Genomic DNA, 14,077 nt, shown 5'->3' on the forward strand with positions numbered 1-14,077 from the left:
TAAGTGCATTTTAAAAAATTTAACAAACAGTTTGATTAAAAAAAATTAAAAAGCTTCCCAGTATTAATAATTCCATATCTGGATTTGAAAAGTATTATAATTTTATATTTATATAATTGAATCTTATTAATTTTAACAAATGTTACTTTAGATTATAATTCTATTTGTTTTATGGTACAAACGTAACAATGGCACTAACACCTAAGATGGGGTGAATTGAATTATTTAAAAAATCTAACTTGAGTTTGCAAAAATTTATTGATTGAAAATGATATGAATTAAATTATAGTGAATATCAAATTACAATGCTTGAAGAAATGAAAAGATCAAATAATAACAGGAGACCACAGTTTATAATGGTTCAAATTTTCAAGCCTAGTTCACAACCTTAACTCTTCACAAAAAATTTTACAAACCAATTTATATATCACCCTTTACTTAATCAAGTAGGTCATCTAGTTTGTTGGTCCCTTAAGATATGGCCACTCAAGAGGGGGTGAATTGAATGTTTAAAAATTTTATCTCTTTTAATGAATATTCTTGGTTAATAATTATTTAAGAATATATATTTGTTAAATATAATAAATTATATTTGAGATTAATAATTAATGCAAGCCACAAAATATAACAAGAATAAATAATACGAGGTACAACATAATTTATAATGGTTTGGTGTTTACACACACACCTAATCCACAATCTCAATGTCTAACCACTATTGGGGTTTCACTAAATCAAAATCACCAAGGTTTTTATACTAACTCGCATTGAAAAATATATATACACACATAAATTATAATGGGTTTTAGACAACTACTATACCAAGGTTTTCTTTATATCTTATATTGAAAACTATATTCACCTAGATTTTAATGGATATAGGAAATATATACAATTTACAGTGGTAATTTAAATAGTACAAATAATTTTTCCACACTTTGACACAAGTAAACAATTAAGAACAAATTATAAAAGGTAATAATATTTAAATAAATAAATAAATTTGTAATCTCAAATGGAGAAGTTTGGATTTGTCATAAAAGACTTAAAGAACTTTTATCTGTTGCCTTGTGGCTCTTCGGTGGATATGCAATAATATTTCAAGAGCCTCGGATTGCTTTGATACTTTGGTTGAGAGTTTCTTGGTGTTTTGAATATGCAATGGAAGCATTTGAATATTCCAAATATAAGTTTGGAGGATATTTATAACAATTTTTGACACTTTTTCAATGATAAAAAATTTAACCGTTATAATATGAAAATTTAGTATAACTTAAAATTAATACGTACACTCAAAAACTCAAGAGGACTTGTAGACCAGCTAGTAAGAGAAGACTTTGGTTAGTTTGAGTTTGTGAGATCAAATCACGACTAGTTGTTAAAATCATTTTTGAGTTACATATGCTATAAAAATATTATATAAAATAATTTAATATATATTTAAAAAATATTTTTAATAGAAAATAATATTTTTGATAATATATATGATATAAAAAAATATTTAATAAATTAATATTAAAAGTATATTTAAAAAAATAATTTTAATAGAAAATAATATTTTTAATAATGCATGTGTTATGAAAATATTTTATAAATTAATCTAAAAAATATTTTTAACAATAAATAATATTTTTGGTAATACGTATACTATGAAAAAAATATTTCATAAATTAATACAAAATAATTTGATATTACAATTAATATATTTAAGAAAAATACTATTTTTGTTAATCACAAAAACTACTATAATTTGTTTATTAAAATTTATCTTTTTGTTAATCATCAAAACTTAATTAATATGAGTAAGTTAGCTTAACATAGTCCAATACTAGGAAGAAATACAACCTCCTATCACTCGGATAGGCTGTTAAGCTTACAAACTTAGAAGATAAAATACAACGATAAATAAATTTAGAACTCTAAGAGCTTATGTTATTAGTTACACCTTATCTCGAAGTAAACTACGAGGCTGAAGATAAGATTAAACAAATGAATAACTAAGTCTCGATACAGCAAAGAGTGATATAACAACAAATTTAAAGTACGATTAGAATTGAATTTTTTCAACAGCCTTAAATGATAATTCAATCACTTATTTATAGATAATAGTACTTGGAGACAAAAATATAGCCATTGATGGTTGTTGGGCAAGTATTTAATGCAGACAAAACTAGTCCTTGTTTGATTCAGAGTAACAAATTGTCGATAGACAAAATTGGTTAATCGACAAACTTATAATGTGAAAAAGATGTAGTCGACATATTGAACTTTCTATTGACAAACTTGAAAACCAAATACTGTTAGTTGACAAATGAAGGCCAATGAATAATCATATAAATGTACACACGCTGATAGTCAACAAAATTCATATCTTAGTCGACAAAATGAGATTCACACAAAAATATGCAAAATAACTCACAGTTAGTTGACAGAAGCAATGTTTTCTGTCAACATATGCAATTTCTTGAACACTGGTAGTCAACATATTCATGGCAAAAACACGAACTTAGTTGACAACTTTAGAAAATGCTAGCTTTTGAAGATATCTCTTTTAATCTTGGTTCTTTTTAAAGACTTATGATTATTTGATAACACTTATAGTGTGTTTGATTGCACACATTTTTCATAAAAAATATGTAATTATTACACATTTTATATGGAAAACAATCAAACACTCTTAATTTTTTCATGCAAAAATATATATGGTACAACCATTTAAAGTTTATTTCAATGGAATTCATTTTCCAAAGGGGTGAGATGGTTTTTGTTTTCTAGGCAATATTACCTAGAATTAAATTATAGGTAATGCAATCAAACACACATTTAAAGTATGATTTATCATGTTTAGAGAATAATTTGAATGATAATGTTTTGTTTTTTCAATATCCTAAAACGTGTTTTAATGCTTTATTTGAAAGACATAATTGATGCTCTCTTTAAAAACTCTTTGATACTTAAGACTTGGTAACACTTATTTGAGATTTTGAAATATAACAAATGCTCTAAGAATGTGTATATCATATGAAATAATTAAAATTGATTTTTTGAGACATTTTGAAGCAAGCATTTTAAGTTTGATTTTTTGACATATAATTTGTTATTATCGAAACACTTATTACAATAATAAAATATCATTTTATATATCATACACTTCTAGTATAAGACTGACTTAAGTATAAAAAAATTCACGCAAGATACTCAATTGTACCCTTAATCGATTTTTTTTTTTTTTTACAGGTCTTCCCGAGAGTACATATGATACACTTTCCTACTATTTTGACAATGACACTAGTAAAATTTGTTTACTTTGATTAATTTCATAAAATTCAATTTTAATATTATAAATTCTATAAAATTTGTTAATCTAAAACACAAAACTTTATAATTAAAAATTAATTTTACAAAATTCGTCCATTATACAAAATTACTTAATTAAAAATTAAGCAAGAGAGTTGTAATTTGAACAAATTGGATTTAAACAATTGCTTTAGTAGTCTATATGAGAAATACTATTTGTACTTATTGAGTTATATAATATAATTAAAATAATAAAATATTTTGTATTCAAGACGATAATACGTATGAATAAAATATTCTCATATAATATGATAAAATGAGGTGGTGAAATATAAGAGATACTTCAATTATTTATGCAGATGTGTAGCACACGTACAATAGCACAGTCCAGTCTCCGTTGAAAGGAGCAGCAAGAAGCTCACAAAATCGTTTAGAAAGCGCCGTTTTCGCGTTTCCCCAAACGTTTTCGTTTGTCCAAGAAATTGAAAAACGTTGTCAGGCCGGTTTTGGAAAATAAGTTGAACGTACTCTGGTTCGAGGCTGCCCTAGTCTATATGTCTCTCTGACCGTCCCCTTGTCGTCGTTCCCCCTTGCCGCCCGGTTGTTCGGTGCTCGGTGCCGCCGTCGATTCACAACTCCGATTGCTCGGTGCTGCAGTCGATTCACAAACACAAACTGGGCTGAGCCGCCGTCGATTCAGAAACACGAATCGACGTTTCAGTGCTCGGTGCTGCGGTCGATTCACTTCGCCTGGATCGAATATTAACAAATATTCCAGCAATGGAGGTTGATATGGAGGCTTCTCCCAGCTATTTCGACCCCAAAGATCTCAGCAGCAGAGAGCGTTATCGTCGATATGGGTATCTAAAATCTCCTTCACTGTTTTGACTAAGCCATTTCTTCTTAATGTTTGTCTGAAATAGAATCTTTCACTAAACCCCTTTTTTTATTTCTTCATTTTTTTTCAAGATGCCGGGTTTGATTAGTGTGTTCGGTGTTCAATTCAGTTTCATTGAATTGGTGTTTAATATGGAGACTTGCATGCCTGTGTTTATGGAGGTGGATGTAGTTGCACTGGTATAGCTGACTCGAACCAAATTGACAAAGTAATCGGGTTAATTGTCGAGTTAATTATGGGACTCTTTCACATACTGTAGCCATGACTCTGGGCCTGTGTTCTTAGTTGTGATGCTTGCACAAGCACAAGTATACTCTGATTAGAGTACGTGGGACTTTGTATACTTTTATTTCCCTGTGGGAGGACATGATTGTCGTAAAGAATTTTATATATTGGGTTATGGGCCTATTTTTCCCTGTTATTCAACGCTTCATGTTGTCAGTGCCATATATCGTCAGTACTGCTGTGATATCAGCTGCATTATGCTCTTCCATTGTACATTTTGTAAAAATCAATGGGCATTTCAAAGAACCCTGTGAATGTAATAGTGCGTGGATTTGGTTTATTGGGAAAACACGCAGAAGATGCATGTTTTTCTTTTTGCCTGGAGCTGTTAATAGCTTGTAAATATTTGTTTTCTGTTGTACATACTTTTGTGTTTTTTGTTTACGTTGTTTGTGCCTTGTGCTCTTATGAACTCTGATTTTGATGTTTTTACCCAATAATTGGCCATGTATCATATGCAGGAAAAGGAACTCTGCTTCCAGCTTCTCCCCCTATCTGGACAATTCAGCTTCAAAGTTCAGTGGGTCTGGGCTTTTATATGATGGACAGAGTATAGAGAGACGGCCCAATGCTGCACTTTTTTTGGAAGATATAAAACAAGAGGTTGAGAGTCTTGATGCTGATCACTTGGAAGGAACACATGCCAAGGCACAATTTGCTTCAAGGCAAAGATCATCCATTGATAGTCGTGGTGTGCCTGAGATGGGTGTTGGTGCTGATTTGATCCTCCGAACTTCAATTAAACCTGTGAAACAAGAGGATGATGCTTTATCTGACAGTGGAGATACAAATTTTACTTTGTTTGCATCACTACTGGACTCTGCCCTTCAAGGTGCTTGGATTAAAATTATTCTCAGAAAGGTTTTTTTGTTCACTGTGCTGCATATGAAACATTTTCCAGTTGTTATGGTTATACTTATACATCTTGACCAAGGTTTTAATTACATGTTTAAGTTGCATTGATTCATTTAGGCTACTTCGCTTTTGGATGGTATCAACCTGTATGTTGTATGTTGTTGGATGAAATGGGGGGTAGATAGAGACTAAACAATTCAAAGGAGGTTCAGATAGTTTTCGTGTGGAGTCATGGCATTTTGAATGATGCCTAAACTCTCCATGATGCATTCACTTATTTATAGTTGACTAGGTGTCAGGGGAGATCTAAGACATTTCCAAGTAAAAGTTGGGATTCAGTGCTTGTGACGAGCTTCTATATCTGGCCACGAAACCATAAGATGCCAAGCAAATGGGATGCACCTTGAAGCCCCTTTGCAAGGATTTAAGTGCAAATTAACGTTGATTGTTCATTTGCTCAATCAAGGGAAAAACTTCCTTATTTATGAAGATAAGAGTACCAAGGTAGATTGGCCTGCTTTCAAGAGAGTGGGAAGTGACCGTGGTCTCAAAGGAGTGAGCCAAGGCCAATTGTGCACATAGTTGGTCCCGGCATGCAAGTGCTTGTGATGGAAGCTGCATAAGTAAGAATGTGTACTTCCTGCCTTTGATGGCTGAGCTTCCCGATGCCTCATAGTCTCAGTTTCTCGTCATTCCCAGGCATTAAAAAAAGGGGTCTGGTGGGCCTCATTTGCAAAGTCTTTTTTTTTTTTTCCCAATCTTGTCATAGCTTGTTCAGAAATCAGTTGTTCCTTACAGCTTGGGTATCCCTACTCTCATCTTTAGTTATTTCTTTATTACTGGCGACCAAGGAGAAGATATGGCATGGACTAACCTAGGGTCATTCATCCTATCAAGAGTTGAAGTAGGGGATTCGAGCTTGAAATCTATTGCCCCGCTTGACTCATTGATGAATAGTTTTTAGTTTGATGAGCGTCTCCAAATGTTATCTGGTATAAGCTTGCTGGCACTTTTGTATGGCCTTTTTGGTTCATTGCCTGTTTTTTGTCAGACAACCAGTTTTGAATGAGTTTACTATCTTCCCTCAACTGAGTGAGGATGTGCAAAAGTCTTCTCTTATCAAAGCCAAACTTCATTTGAGGAGTTGGTGTGCCACATTAGTTGCCAAATTTTGGTCTTAGAGCAAGGGGACCTCGCCTACTCCTTCATAGCTTAAGAGAGCTACTCAACATCAACAAGAACAAGTATGGGTATTTGCACTAAGGGAAATGCTATACCCACAAACAAGTTTGACAAACAACCCTCACAAATTGACGTGGCACGCACAAATTATAATAATTCTACCCAGAATTAACAATAGTTCATAATAGTGAGTAGATTAAATTTGGATAGAACTATTATGAATTTGTGTGTGCTACATTAGTTTGTGAGGACTGTTTGTTAAACTTGTTTGTGGGTGTAGCATTTCCCTCACAGCAATAAGGTCCTTTACACCCAAGAGTACCGTGAACTCATGAATAAGGTTGGTATTCTCATTGTAATCAAGTGTTACCATCCTCTAAAGATCACTTGGAACTGTGCATCTCTTGACTTGCTCATTTTGAGGTGGAGCAGAACCACATCTTTGTCCTTAGGTTTGGCGAGATTTTCCCTATTCTTTAGGACATTTGTGCCCACCTCAATCTTAGTTTTATGGGTTGTAGGATCTTAACCCACTTGATAAGACAAAAACTGAAATTCTAGAGGCACTAAAGGATTCAAATGCGAATTCTTGAAATTGTCGAACTTGGTTTTTGATCAATAAGTGGCACGAGGTTTAGTTCATAGAGGAGGTTTTAGCATGATAATTTTGATGAGCCGAAGAACAAAGACGGTAGGGATGTAGTGGATGGTCACTTTTTGATGCACAAGTACCATCTCATGCCTACCTAACCTATTGGCTTGTGAGGTACATTTTTGAAGGCCTTTTTGGATGGAGTGAATCCTCGAGTCTTCAGGCTTGCCTTAGCTTTGTTCTTTCTTGGAACACTATATCATATACTTGACCTATTAAAGAGGGGATGGAGACTCAAGCAATGTGTTACCTAAGCTACCTTTCCACAACTTGAGGCACCTCTTCATTGCTCAAAGGTCAGAAGGTGCTAGTAGATAAAGGGACAATCACAGGGAGATGGAAAAGGTGTTTCTCTGATCTATTCAATCAATGCATGTGGGGAAACAAATATTATGTTTAGGATATCATGGTACTTTCAAAGAAGATAGGAATTGCATATTTCATAGATGTATTTACTTGACATAAATGGAACAAACCATGAAAAAAAATGAACAGTGAGGTGGTTGGACCAGATGATATCTCATTGGAAGCGCGAGAAAGTATGGGAGAAAAAAACATTTTGTGGTTCACTAAACTATTTAATGTGATCCATAAGTTGAGGATTCTTGAAGAGTGGAGGAAGAGAACCCTAGTGCCCAATTACAAGAACAAAAAAATTGACTAGAGGTTAATAAAAGAAACTATGGTCTCTAAAAATCAATTTAGTTCCGTATGTTATAACGTATGAGCCAACAATGGAAATTATCTACCTGTTGAGGTGTTTGATAGAAAGCTTTAGAGATAAGGTGAAGTTTTCTTATTTGGTACATATAGACTTGAAAATAGGCTATGATAGTGTTTCGAAAAAGCATTGGATGATATTTTCCGGAGAATCTTGGATGGAGCATAAGAAACTTGCAGCAACTATTCATATACTTCTTACTCTGAATGGTGTTCTTCACTATTCTTATAATGTTCCTCTGGTGTTCAAGTTGCTTCTTGGAGAAAATCTTGATACAAATATGAGTTACAGTTCAGATGTATACTTTCTGTTGACATCTGTGTTTTGCAGGATTGATGTCTATCCCTGATCTCATATTACAGTTTGAGAAGTCTTGCCGGAATGTCTCGGAGTCAATTAGGTGTGTCTCTTGCTTTCCATAGATTCCTGTCTTTGTTGAAGAGTCTTCTCATGGTTACATACTTGTTGGCTCTGGGTTTGATACTGTGTGTTCTTAAAATAAACTTATGTGAAATTGATAAGTATGGACTAAATTTCTAAACAACTATAGATTTAACTTCTGAATAATTCTAACTCGAACTATGTCAGAATGTCAACTAGTTTAAAGGAGATTGACCACTTCCATTATTATTAGCAGTTGGGGAAAAAAAATTGTATAGATGGTGGCAAAAAACTGATGTCTCTTTTCTCTTTAGATGCTTCTGTTATTCTGGTGAACAAGTGTATTCATTTGTTTGGAACATTTATACAAGATTGTTTAAGAATTTAATTTCTATAAGCAGCACTACTTATCCAAGATAAAAAGAAAATCTCTATAAATTTAGTTTTAAGAAGAGATAATAAAAAGGCTTCTCTTAAGAACTCCACAGATCAGTGTCCCCTTTAGCTTATCCTTTTATTCAGTATTACTAAATACACCCCAAGCTCTGAGCTTCATGTCACCTTTTTCCAAGAGGCATGCCTGGCTTATAACATTCCAATTGGATTGAATGGGGCAATTTTTTTGCCTCCTGAATCTATAAAGTAAACTTTATATCAAATTGAATGTTTCTGTGGGCCTAGCTGTTTAGTTACTTATTTATTTTTTTGTTTTGATATGTAGAACTTGCCCTAATTCTTTATTAGGTTTATATAACACAACATTTGACTGTTTAACTGGGAAAATTTGTCTACTTTTCAACTATCTTGACTAGAAAGCCAAATTTTGCCTTACATAAAGTTGCTTAAGTTGAAACCGTGCTTTTATACCTGGTATTGGGTATAATCCTATAAAAACCTTCTTATTCTTAGAAAGAGCAGGAAGGTTAAAATTTCCCAGACGTGAGCTATCATACTATTCTAAGAACCTTTTTCTTCTTATTCCTGATAACCAAGATATAAAAGAAATTGGCACCCTACTCAACTGCCCCAGAGAAAGCAAGACAAAATTTGAAAACTCTTAACAGCTCATATAGAAACTGAGTGAAAGACAAGACCCAAACTGGCTAGAACAAGATATCTAGGAAAACAAGAAGAGAAGAATAAGGCCTCTAAGGAAATACAAAATTCTCAACTTAGGTCAAAGACTACCATTCGTCTCCCTCCAAAGGGGTCAGAAAATGCAGAACCAGAAGACACCACATCACAAAATGGGGGGCCACAGCCAGAAATTCTTAACTGATGCCTGCATAAGTTACTCAAGCAATATTAAAAAAGAAACCTCTTTCTAGCGAGGGCTAGCAGTCCCCGCAAACCTTACATAGAAACTCTAGTCAACCAAACATTGCCCTCTTCCTTCCTGGGTTTCAACTGTATAAGAATGGTTCCATGAGCAGTCAACCAAGTAAAGAAGACAACCATAGGAGGGGGCTTTTGTCCACCAAATTGATTTCCAAGGAAAGAACTCTTTTCTGTTTGGAAGAACACTATAAAAAGAGCTGATGCAAAAATAACCTTCTCACAACCACCAAACCCATCTTTCTCTAACCAAGGATATGGAGCATGTTAAAGATAAGAAATCTGTTAAGATTCCAATCTTGGGGCTGAAAATTCCTCCTAAAGTGAGGATATCAAGCAAAAAAACTAAAGAAGAAAATGTTCTCAAAAAGCAACTATTCTTAAGGGCATTTCCCTCTTTTTCTTCTTCTGCTCCTAATTTCAATTGGGATATGGTAGGTCCTAAAGAGACATAACAGGGATACACTCTTACTCTTTATTACACTGTTGTCTGCATGATAAACACAATTAGTAAAATAAATGGATGGAACGGTAGAAGGGATGAAGAAGTCTCAATTCTAGTGTGAGAAAGAAAGAAATAATGGGAAAGGCCTTCTTATTAAGAATTTTATGCCACTCATAGGGCTGCAAACGAGCTGGCCAAGCTGAGTTTTGCTAGACTCAAGCTTGTTTGTTAAGAATTTTGCCAGACTTGGATTGACCTCAAGTTTGTTTTGAGCTCAAATTTCAGGCTCTAGCTCGTTCATTAAGAATTTTGCCAAGCTTGGATTTGACTTGTTTATACTAAAGGAGCATTAAACTTGGAGCTCGATTTTAGGCTCATTTAAAGCTCACTAACATCCAAAAACTTAGTATTTTGGCATACAAATTTAACATATAAAATTATAATATTTTAATATATATTTAAATTTTGAATAGTATAAATAGCATGACCAAAAATATAAGTTGTAAAAAGCAAACATTATTTTGGAACAAGCCTACAAATGAGTCACAAACGAGCCAATAAACAAGCTTGTGAATGAGACACAAATGAGCTATTCACTAGCCGAGCACCTTAAAGCTCAAGCTTGACTCATTATTGAATTGAGCTTAAAAATTAAGCTCAAGGTTGTTTATTTAATTAAATGAATGAGCCTTAACTGAGTCGAGCTTTGAGCCATTCGTGAACAAGTCTGTTCATTTGCAGCCCTCGGTACTTGACTTGTTTTTTCTAAATTTAAATTTGCTAATGGTTTTAAAGAAGCAATTATCATGAGCTTTTTTTCTTTTCTTTTGTGTGTGTGTAATATTTGGTTAATGTTAGCTTCTCTAGTTAGCTACTTAATGCTACAACTTTTTGTTGCTTCCATAGGTATGGATCCAATGAAAGACACAGAATTCTGGAGGACAAGTTAATGAGGCAGAAGGCTCAGCTCTTACTTGATGAAGCTGCTTCTTGGTCTCTTCTGTGGTACCTATATGGCAAAGGAAATATATCTCTGCTTTCAATCCTACTATTATAAGGCTGATGTTTATATCTTGCATGCTCTGGGGACATGCTACAACTTAATTTCAACTTTTTGTTTTGCTCATTGAACTCTTGGAATATGATCTATACACTCTGTCCTGGTTTGAGATATTTACTTTGCTTCAAGAGAAACAGTGTTTTAGTCATCTTGGCTACTTGCTCGCTGAATATATCAGCATACAAGTGATTTTACTGTTCTATTAGATATTTACAACTGGTTTTTTGTGTATTTGATATACTCCATTATCCACCTGACCTAATTCATTGTCTCAATCCAGGCCAGTGAATGGAGTTTTGACTGTCTTTTAATGTTATGTGGCATGCAAAGATCTCAATAAGTTAATTAAAATAAAAGATCTTCATGGCACAACACTGGCATATCTTTGGTTGATATATTCCCTGACCAGATAAATCTAGAAATTTAGGACTTTTGATTGGAAGATCTTAAATCCTGATGTTACACATGACAGCTATCCATATTTGTTTGAATGAGAAAAGCTGCAAGAAAAAGGAATGCTATCTTTTACATATCAAACATAAATCTATTCATTGGAGAAATTGGTCTTTGTTTTTTTTTTAAAACATATATACGCATGTCCGAGCACATCCTTCCCCAAATTAAATTCTTACATTAGATGATTAGGTTTTGACGATCTATTTGTGAATTGAAGTGCTATGAATTCAGTTGATAAAAAATGATGCAAAAAAATTTTCATCCTCATTTTACTTATTCTCTGTTAGGGTCTATTATTTCCTGATTAGCCTTGCTGCGTGTTTCAAATTGCTCAGAAAACTTGAATGTTTTCCTTGAATGCTTAGTCATGATATTCTCTATTGTCCCCGGCATTTTTCTATTTGCTTTTACATTCTGGCATTTGAAAAGTATCTTTTCATCTTCTTGCAGGAAATGAAGAGCTTCCAGAAGATCTGCTGCTGGTGATATATCTTTGCTGTTCACGCACATGCTTTTCATGTATACTTGTGATATTTCCTTCTTTTTAGTAACGATTTTCATCTAATGCCTCTTGACAGTTCCCAACTACTTCACATTTGGAGGCCTGTCAATTTGTAATTGCAGATCATACGGCACAATTATGCCTCCGTATTGTCCAGTGGCTTGAAGGATTAGCCTCTAAAGCTCTTGATTTGGACAAGAAGGTGATGAAAAAATTTTCTTCTTTTCTGACAGACTAATGCTCATTTGTGTTTTTCTATTTTCTTTTCTTTTTTTTTCTTCTGGTTTGTATCTGACTTGAGGCATTTCCAGTGATGTTTTACATAGACTACTGGTTTGTTGCTCACATCTTGTCCACATTTATTACCAAAATTATTGTTTCTTTTTTTCCCCGCTTTGGAAGTAATCAGCCGTTTTGAATGTCTCTCCTGCTGCATCATGGAAGTCACCCTATGCTGCTAACTATGGTGAATTAGTACCAAAACCAGCCATACATCTCATTCCCCCCCCCTCCCGGGGGTCCTCTCTCTCTATTCCCCTTGCTGGAAGCAGCATTTCGGGCTGCCCCTCGGATGCGTGATAAAGGATATTTTGGCATACTTGGTATGTGGAATAGAGAAAGAAAGATCTTAGATGCCTGTATTATTAGTAGTGGATATGCACACTTACCGGACTAGTTAAACTGTGAATTCCAAAGATATAATTAATATTGTTCACAAAAAGTATTGAGAAAAAAATATTTGTGAGAGCCTACAGTGTTTGGTCATAAGTCATGGATATCAAGGTTAAAGATTTTATTTTTATTTTTTTTTTTCAATTTTTATTTAATCCCCTACGTTAGTTTTATTCCATGTTTCTTTGGATTACAATATGTAAGTATATTGGAAATGTAAAGATCATTCAAGTTTTGATACCGGTTGATAATTGAATAAGTATTTTGGTCCCTCTCAGCTTCCTTTCTCCTTTCTCTGTTTCTTTATTCTCCTTATCTGATTCCATCTCTGCCTCTTCTGCTATTCTCTCATATCTAATTTCCTCTGTGATTCTTTTCATTCTCTTTTGTCTTACTTATGCACTATCACACTCTTCTCATCACCTCAATTCTTCTCTCTCAACTGGTTCTGTACCAATTCAGTATCTGAGTTGAACTTCAATGAATTTCTACTAAAAAATTGCTTACAACCTATTGTCATCACTGAAACCTTATCTGAAAGCACTATACTTCTCCTCAGTCACTTCTTTGCAGCTATAGGTGAATGGAAGCAGTTCCCCAACATTGCTTCATTTGTCACCAAACTCTCTTGCCATTGTTGAGGGCTCTGTCAGATTCAGCATCTACAGCGGCTGACATGAGAGGCAGCAACCACTGTCATTACATCCTCATATCCACTAGGGCTACACCATTAAGCTGTGTCTGCTGAAATTTTACAGCCAAGTTTAATTCGTTTTAGTTTTTGATAGGTTTGATGACCATCAATTCTGTATATTATGTAATTAAACTTTGATCTAGTAAATTAAATTGCTGGCTATGAAACCATATGGTCGGTTGGTTGTGTTACAAAAGTAGTATGATAGGTGATTTGGAGGGTGTGATTGAACGTAAAATTCCTGCTTGCTTAGATGTTTGTCCAAGATGAAGATTATGGAGAAACGATAATGCCGGTAATATCCTCTGTAGGGAGAATTTAGAAGAAATGCATTCAAATTGAACCATGAAATGGTGAATTCTGCAGCTTTTTTAAGTACTGGGTGGCTCTTACTGTAAGTTTGGTATAACTACAGTAATAGTCATACGTGTGTATCTTAGGAACTTAAAAATAGATGTTGTAGTTACATAATCTGTATATGTAATTAGGGTCATGGTCTCATGAATTTAAGGATGTAACTGGGTCCCCAATGGTCCCAATTAACCCCATTTTAAAATAAAAACAAGTATAAAAATTCATAAGTGGAGGGTATAGGCATATGCCATGTCCCTAATGGTAGTAGAAGGACAATATTGTAATAGA

The 14,077-nt window shown here is 33.9% G+C and overlaps 1 protein-coding gene across 1 annotated transcript in view; it reads left to right on the forward strand.

Annotated features, from left to right (window-relative positions):
• The first annotated feature begins 3,665 nt into the window (after positions 1-3,665).
• LOC127795799 (nuclear pore complex protein NUP107) overlaps positions 3,666-14,077 on the forward strand; it is a 53,065-nt gene continuing 42,653 nt past the window's right edge. The window contains exons 1-6 of the mRNA XM_052327707.1: positions 3,666-4,157; positions 4,942-5,312; positions 8,221-8,290; positions 10,958-11,071; positions 12,016-12,049; positions 12,146-12,271. Coding sequence (XP_052183667.1) covers positions 4,078-4,157; positions 4,942-5,312; positions 8,221-8,290; positions 10,958-11,071; positions 12,016-12,049; positions 12,146-12,271 — 795 coding nt within the window. The 5' untranslated portion in view covers positions 3,666-4,077. The remainder of the gene's footprint in view (positions 4,158-4,941; positions 5,313-8,220; positions 8,291-10,957; positions 11,072-12,015; positions 12,050-12,145; positions 12,272-14,077) is intronic.

This window comes from Diospyros lotus, chromosome 2, assembly GCF_014633365.1.
Source record: "Diospyros lotus cultivar Yz01 chromosome 2, ASM1463336v1, whole genome shotgun sequence".
Taxonomy (NCBI): Eukaryota; Viridiplantae; Streptophyta; class Magnoliopsida; order Ericales; family Ebenaceae; genus Diospyros; species Diospyros lotus.